The sequence below is a fragment of the Brassica napus genome, chromosome C1, assembly GCF_020379485.1.
Source record: "Brassica napus cultivar Da-Ae chromosome C1, Da-Ae, whole genome shotgun sequence".
Classification (NCBI taxonomy): Eukaryota; Viridiplantae; Streptophyta; class Magnoliopsida; order Brassicales; family Brassicaceae; genus Brassica; species Brassica napus.
The window spans coordinates 50,232,377-50,247,288 of record NC_063444.1 but is presented as its reverse complement, the minus strand read 5'-3'; the positions used below and the strand labels follow the sequence as shown (position 1 = coordinate 50,247,288).

The window sequence follows — 14,912 nt, the reverse complement described above, 5'->3', positions numbered from 1 at the left end:
ATTTATATGTTAAGATTTGGTGTTTAAGTTAAAAAATATTAGTTTTACAGTGTAGATTTCAATTTTTGGTACAGTACATAGGGTTTAGAGTATATTGGGGGTTTGTGGAATAGGTTTGGACTTTAGATATAGGGTTTGGAATTTAAATTTTTAATTTAGGGGTTATAAATGTTAAAATGAATTATTAAATATACATGTAAAGATTTAATTATAAAATTAAAGAATTTTAGAAAGTACAAATTGTGTTTAAATATAAAAAAGAGCTTATGATTTGGTACGTAATTTAAGTAGTTTAGAGTTATAGTGTTTGAAATATAATGTTAGAAAATAGTTTTTCTTAGCGTTAGAAAAATGCTATTATATGTCTTTGAAAGTATTATGGAAGCCGCTTAAATAAATTTTTTGGCGCTTAAGTATAATTTTCCGCTAAGTACTGGTGAAATGAGTGATTTATATTCCCGCTTACTTATTCTTGAAAATAGCATTAATTAAGTGTTATTTTAGGTTTCACTCTATCATAGCGTTTATCGAATGCTATTATATATTACGGAAATTTCAAACGCACATACGATAGCAGTTCAGTAAAACGTGCTATAACAATGTGCTATCAATGTGAACTTTTTTTGTAGTGCGACGTGTGAATGATCAGACCAAATCAAAACATGATATCTATCGTTTTCCAAATTTATCAAGGTGTTCACATGGAGATTTTGTTTTCATCTTGAAGCTAAACTTCCACTCTTTATCCACTTGTTCATATTACTCGTCTGAAAGAAAGAAGATTGCAAATACTAGCATGCAAATTCGAGAATGTTTCCATAAATATTTGAACGTGTGCATGTATGTAAGGATATAATAAGAAGTGTATACACTAAAGTACTAATCCTCACATGCCATGACATAACAGAATAAAAAACAAACAGAGCTAGTACTTGAGGAAGCAGCCAAACTAGAGGGGGGCTACACAAATCAATGTCCCGATTTATCACGTATCTTCCACCGCAGAACCAGTCAAACATTCTCGAAACTAAAAAATAAAATCATATACTAAAATTTAGTGAAGATATGAATAACAATCTTAACAGAAGAATCATTTATTACTTGCTGTAAAAGCAGAGCTCAAGCTACAGTCTAGATACCATACTCTCGAGTCTCGACTGTACCCATTATATTTGATCACTGCAGAATTCACATGGTTACTACATTGTCCAGAGATAGTTGAGTCTTCACTGTAAAAGAGAAAGCATGATGGACTGACTGGGACAAAACATAAGGGGTCCATGCGCTTGGAGACTAAACAAGCATTTTGCCTTCTAGAGAAACAATCATAATCAGATTAACTTATAAAACAAACAGAAGTAGAATACCAGACATTTGTAATATTATCTACTTCTAGAATGACTATCTAAATAATACAACCTAATGGATGTATTGTATGTATTTGTTGACTTTGTTTTGTATCCATTATTAGTCAAAGTGCTTCTTTGAAGATTCCTTTCTCCTATGGTCGATCTCTTTCAATAATGGAAAAAAGAAATGTCACTTTATTCATACATGTTTATATATTACACATGCAGACCAACTACTGTCCTTCACCATATAAATACATTCTCATAAACCTACTTTCTTCATATCATCCTTTCCTCTATTCACCTTACTCCTCTTCCAAAATGAATATCATAGTTGAACACAATCCTTCGAGCATAAAGTTATCTGAGCTTGGAGTTATGTCATGGCCTAAGTAAGTATCAAACATGCACAAGCTCTAGTTCTTCTATTCCTCATTTTATTGGTAAGAACATGATTAGTTTCTCTGATAAACAGATGGTCTTGTCAGCCTGGGAAATATGCATTGGTGTTTGAAGAAAGAGAGACATGCTATTTGGTGAAGGGAAAGGTGAAGGTGTATCCAAAAGGTTCATCATCAGAGTTTGTAGAGTTTGGTGCAGGAGACCTTGTGACCATCCCCAAGGGACTTAGCTGTACTTGGGAAGTCTCTCTATTCATCGATAAGCACTACAAGTTTGATCCTCCTACTTCTCTATAATGTTTCCTACTTATGATCTATTTCTGGATTAGTCTTTATCATCACAAAGCAAATAAGCTTCTATATCCAGACAGTAAAGTATAGAAGAGAAACCAAAAAGACAATGCTTAGAGAATGTACAAAGCCTTTCCTAGATTATGTTCTCAAATGTGACTTCTTTGGAGCAATGATCAAGAAAGAACAATGATATAATAACACAAGAAAGTACAAAACTCAAGAGCTGTCCTAACAGAATAAAGAAAATCATACATAAGCTGTGTTGTGAATTACACTGCGACACACTTTTGAATGTCAGCAGAGGAAACAGATTGACTTTGTTCTCGTCGTGTCACGGTCTTCTAGACCTTTGAGGAACCATCTGACTGCGAGGTGCTCTGAAGCATAAGTCATGAACGAAACTAGAACCATGGCTACTGCTATCATCAGACCCAACCTGCTCCATATGTAACCAGTTTAGTACATAAACCACTACTAAACCGAGCAACACAAACACATTCTCTACAGGTAACTAAATGAAAAAAGTTTACCTTAAAAATAAAGCTGTGACCCCTAACATGTAGGGCAAAGAGATGGCAGCAAAAGCCAAAAACACCATTCCTAATCCATAATACAATGCAGTGAAGTCACAAGACGCATCTGCCCGCTGATGACCTGTTGATTTTTCAGAGAAGTTTAGTGATAAACAAAACTAAGAAGACATATGTGTCTCTGTGGCTATACCTTTTCCTGAATCATCCAACGATGATTCTGTTTGAGATGAAGGAGATCCTGTTTGAACTGCTACTTTCTTGCCATATTGGTACACTAGAAGTAGGAAGCCACCATATAATAGGAAGAAGATTGTAAAAGTCCACTCATATATCAAAATCAAGCCAGTCCATGGCATGATTTGCCTTGGCACAATCATAACGGAAACTCCAATGGATGTCAAAACAGCCGCGAAGCAGACCACAACTGAAACTGCCCCCAAGTATTGAGGAACCTTAGAGTGAGCACCAGTGTGGAGCTGCAGTGTTAAAAAAATTAACATTAGATAGATTCTTTTAGCATCTAGAAAAAAGCAAAAAGGCAGATAAGAACTAACTTGATAGTTGGAGTTCATGGTAGACAATGTCGATACACCACTATAACCAAGTGTTCCATTAGATCTGAGTTTGTAATAAAGATGTCTGATCTGGTTGCATACAGAGCTCCTGCACAATGAACTCAAGAAGTCACGTCCCTGCAATAGAAAACAGAGATCCAAATGAGATAATAGATGAAAGAAACGGTTGGGTACAACTAGAATAAGAGTCTTAACCTTTATGGAACGATAAAGGAAGAACAAAAAGCCACAAAGTGGTAACAAGAAAAGGAGCTTGACGATGAACTCATCATTTGGGGTTTTTCCACCTCCAGTTCCTGGAAGAGTCTCCTCAAGCCCTACCCTAATGCTCTGCCATATTACAAGTGAAACTTAACTTAGAAACTCACTCAAAACAACTTAAACTTTCCACAGACAAGAAGACCTACATGCCACGCCTCAACAGGCTTCACTAGCCATGCTGTCCACCAGTCCCAAGGCTTAAGAGGCCCCAAAGTGTAGTGAATAATATGAAGTTTGCTATCATCAACCATCCACTGCATAAACAATGAGAATGTTAAGATTCCAAATCACATCACATCAATCTATTGAAGAGAACAAAAAAAAAGGTTAACTACCTTGTTGGCAAGCATATAAAGACCAACATCTGCATTATACAACGTAGAGAGCCTCTCCATTTTAGGAACCGGTCTCGCTTTCACAGCTTCAGGTGACAAACTAGGATCGAAAACACGAGCATTCGGAAAATCAGGATAGTAAGAGTTCAAGAACCCTTGATCTCCCCCGGTGTAAGAAGACAAGGTCTTCACTTGCTTCACCATATCGTCAAACAAAGCTGCAGAAGGTTCGACCACCATGACTCCAGAGTTCAGCCTCTCGGAGTGCTTCAAGTTAGCGCAAAACTTGGAGCACTTGAAAAGATCCTCAATGTTCTTTACCACAATTGTATCAGCATCCAGATACACAACTGTTAACAAATAAAAAAACATAACATAAAGTACATAGGACAAAGCTCTAGGATTTGTCAAAACAAGTGTTCTAAACATCGGTCTAGGCGGCACACATAGGCTCGCCTAGTCGGCAAATAGAGTATGAGCAAAACGATTTTTTCAAATCGATTAAAAAAATCAGCCTAGGCCTTCAAAAAATCGGCCTAGTTTTCAAAAAATCGGTCTAGACGTCCGCCTAAACAATAATCCTTCATAAGACGCCTAACCAATAATCCTAAACAACAATCCTAACCAATAGTCCGTCTAAACAATAATCCTTCATAAGACGCCTAAACAATAATCCTTCATAAGACGCCTAGCTGTTTTTAGAACATTGACTCAAAACACACAAAGGACTTACCTTTCTTGTAAGCAGTCATGTTAAAGATCTTGAGCTTTGTGTAAACACCCCAGAACCTCTTTGGATGAACTTGGTTTGGGTTTGCTAGTAAACTAATCTTCTCTACTTTCCACCCATCAGCCTACATAAACCCAAAAAACTCAAAATCAATATCCAAAAAAGGAAAGATCTTTACTTTAAGCTTCTTTTAAGCTTTCCAGGAATAGAAATGTTTATTACCATAAGGAGCTTCTTAGAGTAGTCAGAGACACCATCAGACACCAAAACAACCATGTCCTTGTGAGATCCAGTGTCTCTGATCGATTTACCCAATACCCTGACTCCTAATAAGAACTCGTCTCCGTATAAGAGTGTGACGTAAGCTTCGTTAGTTGATTGGGATGCGAAGGAGCCTTTGAATTGGATTGAGAGTAGCGTGATTGAGATAACCCAGAAACTCGGGTTGAGTTTCGCCATGGATTCGGATCTAATTGCCACACCGATATTCTCGAGGAGTTAGTATAAAAAGGTCGGGACTTTTATAAACGGTTGTAAGTTTGTTTTGTTTTTGTTTGTGTTCTGTTTCTGCTTCTTGTTACCATACTCATGTAACAGACAGTAAGAATAACAGACACGTGTCGGATTAATAAGAGTTCAGGAGAGGAGAACTTTAGAGCTGAGATCAATGCTTAAGAAGTCGTTAACTGGTGGTTATGGAGGATTATTGAGTGCTTTAGACTGATTTAAACTGACTCTTTACAAAAAATGTTATAGAAAAATATTTAGATTCTAATAAATGTCTGTGTCTTAGTGTTGCTTATACCGATTTTTAGAATACTAGTTGGTTGTGACCGATAAGAGATATATATCTGAATCTCTTTTTGTGTTCAGACTCTGTGAAGAAAGTAAGGTTCAGCTAGAGAATCTAATCTATGAACCTGTTCAATGACACAACATGTGACAATGTTAGAATATAGCAACCTGCCACTCATGTATATGAAGTTTGTATAGAAACAAAACAACAAAGTAGTGATACTTTTAACATCATCATCATACACAACACAACACAAGTAGCAAAGATTCACACCGAACAAATATGCCTTCTTCTTTCAACAAAGCTCATCTCCTTCCCAGTTATCCTTCTCCTTAGGCCCCGTGGGACCTTCCTCTCCGTAAAGAGCAACAGGAAACAAATCCACAATGTTCTCAACCGAGAACCTAACAACCAAAGGAAGAAGATCCATAATCTTACTAATCTCAGACCCTGAATCATACTCTATCACCGGCCCCCACTCTCTCATATACTGCAACCAACACGGCTCATCCACACCACCTTCCCTTAAATACTCAGCCGCTACAACCACATACCTCTCGCTAGACTCCACAACGTACTCGCTCTTCGCAACATCGTTCCTCACACCAATCCCAAACTTGGACGAGCCTTGTAAATACATTCCCGGGTGAGGGAAGCTAGCGTGTCCGTGCTTAGACGAGTAAACCGCAGGTTTGTTACCTTTAACAAACTCTATCTCAGACGCATCCACCCACCCTCCGCCGCTGTGCTGAGAGAAGAACATCTGCCAAAGCTCCCCGGAGAAGTTACACACTCGGAAAGTGAAATGCTCCCAGTCCCCCACGTGCTCTCCTATTCTCGTCATAGGTAAAGTGAAGAGACCAATCTTGAGCGTTGCAGGGCCGTTGAATGGGCAGAAGATCCACATTACAATGTCAGTGAACGTTCCACCGAGCGCTGGCTTCACATGGACGTAAAGCTCAGCGCTCTCGAGGTTTCCTCTTTTGAGATTGCTCTTAGCTTCTTCTTCTTCAGGGAGATCGATCCAATACTCCAGATCATTGCTTCCTCCGGAAGGTAGGTTCGACCCTGTGGAGCTGATCGGTTCGCCTTGTGGGTATAGTAAAGCTCCGTTTTTAAAGAACCATTGTACTGATGAAGGCATGTAAGTCTCTTCAGGGTGGAAGTAGACCGTTGGTCCGTAGTGTTGGATAACAGCATGGACTTGGTTGAGGTTCGGCATTGCGTGTAAGGTCGGATCAAGATTCTTTAAGCAGGCGATGTCACGGACCGTTTCATGAGATGATAGTTCGTAAGTGCAGCAGAAGAATGTCCCAACGGAGACTCCTTGTGCCCTCATCCCTCTCTCGCAAGGCTGCACGGTCCATACGCTAAAAGGGTTTGACTTCTTGGAAAGTATCATCTCAGAGGTTTCACAGCTCTCGGTGAGATCCTCTCTTACGCATCTAACCTCTTCCGTTTCAGGCTCCTTTGGCTTGTCTGTTACTATGACTCCCATTGCTTTGTAACCAGCAGGAGGGTTAGGTAGCCAGAAGTAACCACCACCATCTACACTCGAAACTAAAGTGTAACCCACAGGCTTCTTCAGGGGTGGTGGATCATCGGTTTTGGTGGGTTTGCTAGCGCGAGCGGCGAGTATATAGCCTCTCAAGGGCTTATCCGTTGGCTGGCAGTAATGACCAAGGGAGTGGAAACCTTGTGGAACTTCCTCGGCTCTGTAAAATGCTACACCTTTTGATTTTTTGTGTGAAGAATCAGAGCTCCAGAGTTTGTGGAACTTGGTGATTTTAACCACTTCTATCTCTCCTAGGTTTATTCTTCCAGTGGCAAAACCTTTACCTGCAAATAGATTGGCAACAAGAGAAAGAATGTCATTTTCAGCACCAAAGAACTAACAAACACTTATAGATAGGATTGACTTAAAGAGTACCACGAAGAGGAGCTTAGCTTTAACAACATTAAAAATGATAAAGAAAGTATCAATCATTGGCTTTCACATGTATAACCAAAGGTGAAATTTGTTTCCATCAAACGCCACTCATTCTTTTCCCTTACAAGCAATGGTGGGGACACAACTATTAGAGATACAAGACCTGGATAAACTATTATGGTACCATATCTGGACCATCTACATTATCAAAACATTAAATGATGGTAGAGCCATTTTTTTATATGGTCGGACAACATAAACAAAACTAAGAAGATTATTATAGCAAAACTAAGAAGATAATGAGAGTACTATTAGACTTGGAACCAACTTGTGTATCAAGTTGTAAAAGAAAAAAAATCTTGAATCAGAGTCAAACAAAGAAGAAAGAAAAAAAGACAATGAGAACACCATGCAGAATATTCCAAAGCATCTTCCTTAGTCTACACTTTTTTTTTTTTGTCAACAGTCTACACTTTCAATAAGCCAGAGAACAATATTAAACAAAGCCACAAAAGTAGATAAGATTAAGTGACTAACCAAGGAAGGATCTATGATTAGTTAAATCTTATCTTATGTAACGCATGTAAAATAAAATAATGACTAATCAAACTCAAATGAGAGCTAATTAACAATCTTCTGGTTTTATCTTGTCTGAATCTTTTGATTCTTTTCCCCTATATTATCCAAAGTTTCACACATTTGTTAATAAGACCGAAATTTCAGCTGGAGAAAGAAAAAAGACTAAAACTTCCTAAAATTAGAACAAAAATTCAAGGCAATATAAATTGCAATTTCCAGAAAAGGAAAGTTCTTTTGGTACCTTGTGGCCAGCGAGGAAGAGGAGAGGGAAGAGAGAAGGGCTTTGGCTCGGACGGCTCCGAATCAAGCTCGGAGAATCCTCTGCTCCAGTAGAAACAGTCACACCCAAACCAAAACATCTTGTGGGGGAAATTCAAGATTTTGTCTCCGGATTCGGGAAAATTAAGAGAAACCCACCAAAACCCACGAGTTGATTTACAGTTCCCCGATTTGGGTCGAATCAGCCGATTGTTTCTCCGGGAACTCTGTTCCTGGCGTCTCTCTCTGCCCCTGTCTCTCTGTTTCTCAATTTGAGAGAAGAGAGAAGCAACAAAAGCAGAGAGCTTCTCCTTCTATGAATTGATCAACATTCAAGGTGGAGAGAGAGAGAGAGAGAGAGAGAGAGAGAGAGAGAGAGAGAGAGAGAGAGAGTGGAGTTGAAGTTATAATTGCGTAAGAAAGAAAGGTTGATGATGAAAGTTATTGGTGTGCGTTTGATGCGTTTTTTAGACGTTTCACAATTGCCCCATTATTATATAAAGTTCAGAAAAGTCCCTCTAAAGTCTAAAATAATCTTGAGGTGAAAAAAAAACAGGAAGTTTTATTCAAAATTTGATCTCATACCTTTCAAACTTGCAAATTTAACCCCATTTAACCAAATACATTACTAAAACATGAAAACAACCCTTTCTTATCTCATACAAACTAGATTAAAACTATTTGACCAAAAAAAAAAACTATTGGGAGGTTTTCAAAATATTCTAAAATGAGAATTGTATTATTAAATAATAGTAAAAAAAAAGTAAGAATGGATTCTCAAAAAGATTAAAACATTTGAGATGTCAAAAGACAAAAACACCAATGAAACACCTATTAGCTCAATTTTTTTCAATACAACGTAATATATTTGGTTTGAGCAGATTAATTGATGCCACCAAAACCTCTGTCATTTGCTCCAAATTGCTCTTATCTTCTAAGCTTTACAAATACAACACTTTTGTAGTGAACTCTACCCGAGAAAGTTTGTTTACCGTGTGAAAGTAATTTAACGTTACTCTCATGTGATGAGGGAAATCTGATCCATATGGAGGATATATAATTTTCAGAAGAATTGACTAAAGCGGATGAACAAATAAATTTTCTTGGTTGCTTAACATAGACATAATGACAAGGAAATTGAGAGAAGACTTGTTTTCCACATGCATTAGATAGATGAAGAGTGTACCCGGTTCAATTCTTGCAAAGTGTTCTTCAGATAAAGAGGTGTGCCTTATTTGAGTATGATGGTAGCATTCACTTATACTCGGAAGGAGAATACAGATTACTCTATCGACCATAAGAAGCTTCAACAGTCTTGATCATTTTCAGAATATGAACTCATCAAGTAAGTAATAGCGTGCCAATTATCCATGGCTGATTGCGAGTAGTTGCTTGGTTTCAGATTGCTTAGGTCTTCTGTTTCTCTTTAGCCAAATGGTGTAATTAATGATTATTTCAAAATTTAAACGAACTAAACATTCAATTGAAATATCAAACTTCACGGTTACCACCACATAACATTGCCACGTAAGTTGTTGCTCACATTAACAATCCACATCTACTACTATGGACTGAACAACTTAGCCAATGAAAATAGATAGTGATTCATATGGATCCAAAATCAATCTAACAAAATTATTGACCAAAATTAGTACAAACATAACAGATATCTTAAAATTTGTAAACAAAGCAGAAAAACTTGGAATATAAAAATTATGCTTACATATTTAGAAAAAGTTATATATTCATATCATAACTTATCTAATAAAAAAATTAAAATTTATTTTTATTTGTGGCTAGTTTATATATTGTATTCATTAAATTTATAAATGATATTTAATTTGAGAGCCTCAAATGCGATTCTACATAGATAAAGAGATTTACCATCAAGATTAATTTTGTGAGTTAAAATTATGATAGTGAGAAACTAATTATGTAGATTTAGATTTTATGATGATTCTAGTGTTATTCAATTAAGACATGTCAAAACTATGTTAAAATCTTGTGTTATTTGTTTATGAAAAAATAAAGAGAATTCACTAATTATATTGTATTTGCATTATTGGGCTTTTAGTAGGCTTTTACAGCCCATACTATCAAATCCAGGTAAGCCCATAATATAGTTATATAGAAAACCCTAGCTTAACAATACATAAACCTTCTCTCTTCACCACCATCATCGAGCTGCTACTCTGCAACCATGTCGAAGCGAGGTAAAAATCCCTCTCCAGCTCTTCTAGCATCATCCGTATACTGTAATGTTAGATCAAGAGCTCTTATACATATACATTAACATCTTGAGCTGTCATCTTTATCATTTTCCGACCAAATGATCCTTAGTGACTCGTCTTTAGTTTCTAGATAGCTGGTTCTGTTACTGATCTGCCATTTGTTTCATATGTTTAATAGGAAGAGGAGGAACCTCTGGTAACAAGTTCAGGATGTCACTGGGTCTTCCAGTGGCAGCCACTGTGAACTGTGCTGACAACACTGGAGCCAAGAACCTTTACATCATCTCCGTTAAAGGTATCAAGGGTCGTCTTAACCGTTTGCCGTCTGCATGTGTTGGTGACATGGTTATGGCTACTGTGAAGAAAGGTAAACCTGATCTACGTAAGAAGGTTCTGCCAGCTGTCATTGTTAGGCAGAGGAAGCCTTGGCGCCGAAAGGACGGTGTCTTCATGTACTTCGAGGGTCAGCATCTCTATCATCATCTCTTATGTTTATCTTATCTATTAAGGCTAAGAGTTTCATCAGAATAGGTGATTTTTGTAGATAATGCTGGTGTCATTGTCAATCCCAAGGGTGAAATGAAAGGTAAGCAATTCATCCAGTAGTGTTACAATAAACACGAAGTTAACTAGTGACATTAGTTTAATGAAGTCTCTTTGTTTTTTTTTTGTGTGTGTGTGTGATATATATATATATATATAGGATCTGCTATCACTGGACCAATCGGGAAGGAGTGTGCTGACCTGTGGCCAAGGATCGCAAGTGCTGCAAATGCTATCGTTTAAGATCTCTCAGTTTGTGTTTGTTGAACGTTTATCTCCTCTGTTGAGGATACTTTGTTTTTGTGCTAGACTTATAGTTCCGGTTTGTTACTTAATTATAGTTTGGTTTGACCTTTAATTTTGCAAGTGTGCTTATCTAATTTAACAAAATATATGGACATGTTCTTCCTCTGGTCTAGTTCGGTCAAACTTGATACATTTAGCTACTAGAGATTCAAAAAGTAATGCGAATGTAAATTATGATTTGGAACGTAATTTTTCCTGTAAAACACTAGTTAGCTGCCAACCGGAAAATTAGAGCTTTGATTCTTTTGAAATCTCAATTTTACTTGGTTTCTATAACGTTACAGTAAAGAGATACCGACTACCTTCGGTCCAAAGGCTAAAAAAACTTCTAAAGCTCTATATGTAATATGATTGGCGCCCAAGAAACTGAGTTGGGTTTTGCTCTAACTGGGTCTAAGAAACGTGTTCGTTGCTCTTCTGTTTGTTTACTTTTATGTGAAACTCACACCAGATAAATTGATGATTTTCAAATGCGAGTATGGTTTGGTCACGGTTAAAGCTCTAGAAGAACAAGAGATGAAGGAAAAGCGAAATTCAATAACCTATTAGTTTAGAAACTAAATTCATGTCTTAAAAGTTGTGAAATAGTACATAAGAAGCTAATAGTAAATATACATGAAAAGAGACTAGGACTCAAAGCGCTATATCCCAGCCCGCCATAGTAGAAGAGCATCATCAATTCTGCTTTCTGAACCTTCATCAAACTGTAGCACATGGTGTTGTGTGTGTGCAACAGAAAATTTCAACCAGTAGAAGACGGAAGATATAATCAATGATGCGAAGGTTATGGAGGAAGCTCGATTTACCGAAGTCTTCTACAAAATTGATACTCAATGCTGGAGTATATTGGTTGTATTTGTGAATATTTTTCAAATTGGCAAACTAACATTTTTTCCGTTTTAGGATAAATAAGAAGCAATAAATAGTCCAACAAGTTGTGTGAGATGAAATTTGCATTTTATTTTAAAGTTTTCACATAAAACATAGCTTCAACTGCATATCACTTAATTTAGTAACTTACTTAATTTCCTTTATACATTTCTTTCTCCAGTGTTTTTAGAAGATTACACTCTAAAGCAACCAAAAATATTTTTGAATATTTTCCTTATATTTTTCTTATATTTTATTTATAATTTGTTTTTTAACTAAATTCCTATAATGATCAACCGGACTGTCAGCTAGATGGATACACAATCGGAAGGGCAATACCCGACAAGTGATTGACCAATACATAACTATTGTGACAAAGATATGGCTAGAATCATCATCATCATGTGGTACGTTAATATGTTGAAAGTCTCTCTTTTTTTTTTTGATCAACTAATATGTTGAAAGCCATTTGGCAAAAAAATACAAAGAGCGATAACTGATTGAGCTTTTTGGGGGTTTGAAAATAACACACAGATTGTGTTATACTGTTATATGAAAATAAAGAGCTGGAGAGAATGGTAATGCATCGAGTATCATCAAGGGTTTATAGAGAGACTGCATTTACGAACATAATATTTTCGTATAATCGACTCGAACTATTGTGTGACTACTTTTTTTAATGGAAATATGTTTTTGCAAAATAAATATACCAGTAGAGACCTAAAAAAAGAACTACACTAGATACCTTTGTAACAAAACTTAAAAAACTAACAAAACATAGCAAAATCCACATATGGATCACATAAACTAAAAATTAGTATGAGTTTTGACGTGATATATATTTCATTGTAAAAATGCAAAAAATGTAAATTCTAAGAATATTTAGATATTTATGAAAAAACAACTTTAACATTGCAATACAATATTATTCGATTACTAATATACAAAATGACACAATAGTTATGTATATAAGCTTTTGACTACTTTGTCAAAAATAATATAAATGTCGACTAATAATAATTTGTTTAAAATTATTATATTCACAAAAGCATGTTCCTGACTGATAGGGAATGTGGACAGATTTTATAGACTAAAGTTTTATATGAAATCAATGAGTTACTTTGATATATAAAACTAAATAATATACCATCCAGTTGACCAAAGGCTGGCTGTTATGATAATGGTCTGGGTTAACCTAAAAATTAGAATAAATTTATTTTAATCATAAGAAAAAAAAGTCTTTGATTCTTATGATATATTGATGTCAAAAGAAAACAAACAAATAGTTGATTTGATTGAATTATATGTTTTAGTTTTGAGCGAACTATGTATCGATGAATTATGATAAATACAAAAGGAGAAACGAGTGAGAATATCTCCCATCCTACCTTTACTGTGTTTAGGACCGATCCGTTGTACAGTCCGGCGACTAGCCAGATCTGAGAAAGACTAAATTCGCCTGATTCTAGCCCAACTATGATCCCAAATGTTTGTGGTAGCATGTGCTCCATATATAACTTTGGGGGTATTTGTGATGGTTTAATACAGTTAATCAGCAAAACTAAATTGTATATTTAAAGATTTCATTTGTAGTTTGTTTTTAAATAGTTACATCATGTCCTTCCTTGGCAGCATAATAGGGGATTCCCTTGCGAGTACGTCGGGCGTCAGTCACATGCTTTTTTTGCCCGAGGTGTTTGTCCCTGGGTCTGCTCCATCTCGTGGGTACTGTTTGGTCAGGACATACGTTCCATTTTGATTCCACATCTGCCGCATTTTTTTCCCTTTCATTTTAATTATCATGCTCCATTTGACGTCTGTGCTTTCTGATTTATAACAACAACAAAATATTAGATCAAAGAAAATAGAAAATTGGATAAACAAAATATTCGATCACTGAGAATAGAAAATTTGATTCTCTTATCAGAAATGAATTCCATAATCCCCTTTAAAATAAACAATTCGAGAAAAAGAAGATTAATTAACTTGAAAAATATGATTTTTGAGCAGGGGATTATTGAAAGCGGGCTGGTCGTCTATCTCGCTGCAATCTATTATATCCCCCAGAACTCTTCCAAATTAAATTAAGTAAATAAAAGGTCGATACCAATAGCAATTGAAATACAGAAAAATACTAAAAGTTTTCTAAGAGAATATATGAATTTTGTGTTTTAAAATAAAATAAATAACTTTTGGGAACCTTGATTGTTAATAGAGGATGTAAAATTTCAAGAAATTTGATGTAAAAATAACTAATGAATATTTAGTAATAGAAAATACTTGTGAAATTATATATGTAATTATCATATTAGCTTTTCCAACACATATTATGCATCTTCTTCGATCTCTTCTTATTTTTTTATTTATCATTTCGTTATTTTTATTAAACTTTTGCTAATGTATTCCTAATTTTTTACATGTGTTTTGCCAACTATTTACTTCTCTCTCTAAGTAGTAATACAATCAATGAATCAAAAAATCCATCTTATATTTTTTTAATCATAACATTACCTTATTTACTATATTATTTGATTTAAATAAAATATATATTGTAAATCAAAGTTCTCACATGATCTGTTTAGTAGGGGTTATAGTTGTTGTATTTTTAATGGATTTGAAAATCTGAACTAAATCTAGTGTTATTGGTTCTGTGATTTTCAAATCTGTATTAAAATTAAGTGTTATTGGTTTAATGATTCATAAATTCTATATTAAATCAAGTGTTATTCAATCGTACGGATTTACTATTATATTTGATTTTATAATAGATTTGAATAGATTTGTTTAGATTTTTTAGTTAAAAATACAAAGACTCAAATCCGAGAGAAAAATTCCGGATTTGCATATTTTACTTGGATTTATAAATATTATATGGATTTCTAAATCAATCAAAATATATAAACCAATAACACCTAATTATT

The 14,912-nt window shown here is 35.4% G+C and overlaps 4 protein-coding genes across 4 annotated transcripts; 2 read left to right on the top strand and 2 right to left on the bottom strand.

The window, feature by feature from the left end:
• Positions 1–976: 976 nt before the first annotated feature.
• Positions 977–2,482, top strand: LOC125580734. The gene is made up of 2 exons (XM_048745760.1): positions 977–1,741; positions 1,825–2,482. Exons 1-2 carry the CDS (start codon positions 1,524–1,526, stop codon positions 2,045–2,047), a joined length of 441 nt encoding a protein of 146 aa, XP_048601717.1. The 5' UTR covers positions 977–1,523; the 3' UTR covers positions 2,048–2,482.
• On the bottom strand, positions 2,163–5,036 carry LOC106445283 (inositol phosphorylceramide glucuronosyltransferase 1). Its single transcript, XM_048745759.1, has 9 exons — positions 4,701–5,036; positions 4,482–4,602; positions 3,749–4,098; positions 3,560–3,667; positions 3,348–3,482; positions 3,132–3,269; positions 2,768–3,053; positions 2,575–2,698; positions 2,163–2,480 (listed from the first exon to the last, which is right to left on the bottom strand). The coding sequence occupies exons 1-9, from the start codon at positions 4,935–4,937 to the stop codon at positions 2,339–2,341; spliced, it is 1,641 nt and encodes a 546-aa protein (XP_048601716.1). The 5' UTR covers positions 4,938–5,036; the 3' UTR covers positions 2,163–2,338.
• Positions 5,037–5,406: 370 nt separating this feature from the next.
• LOC125580733 lies at positions 5,407–8,498 on the bottom strand. The gene is made up of 2 exons (XM_048745758.1): positions 8,025–8,498; positions 5,407–7,113 (listed from the first exon to the last, which is right to left on the bottom strand). The coding sequence occupies exons 1-2, from the start codon at positions 8,140–8,142 to the stop codon at positions 5,570–5,572; spliced, it is 1,662 nt and encodes a 553-aa protein (XP_048601715.1). The 5' UTR covers positions 8,143–8,498; the 3' UTR covers positions 5,407–5,569.
• A 1,654-nt stretch (positions 8,499–10,152) lies between these two features.
• On the top strand, positions 10,153–11,173 carry LOC125580735 (60S ribosomal protein L23). Its single transcript, XM_048745761.1, has 4 exons — positions 10,153–10,254; positions 10,451–10,735; positions 10,817–10,858; positions 10,976–11,173. The coding sequence occupies exons 1-4, from the start codon at positions 10,242–10,244 to the stop codon at positions 11,056–11,058; spliced, it is 423 nt and encodes a 140-aa protein (XP_048601718.1). The 5' UTR covers positions 10,153–10,241; the 3' UTR covers positions 11,059–11,173.
• Positions 11,174–14,912: the final 3,739 nt, after the last annotated feature.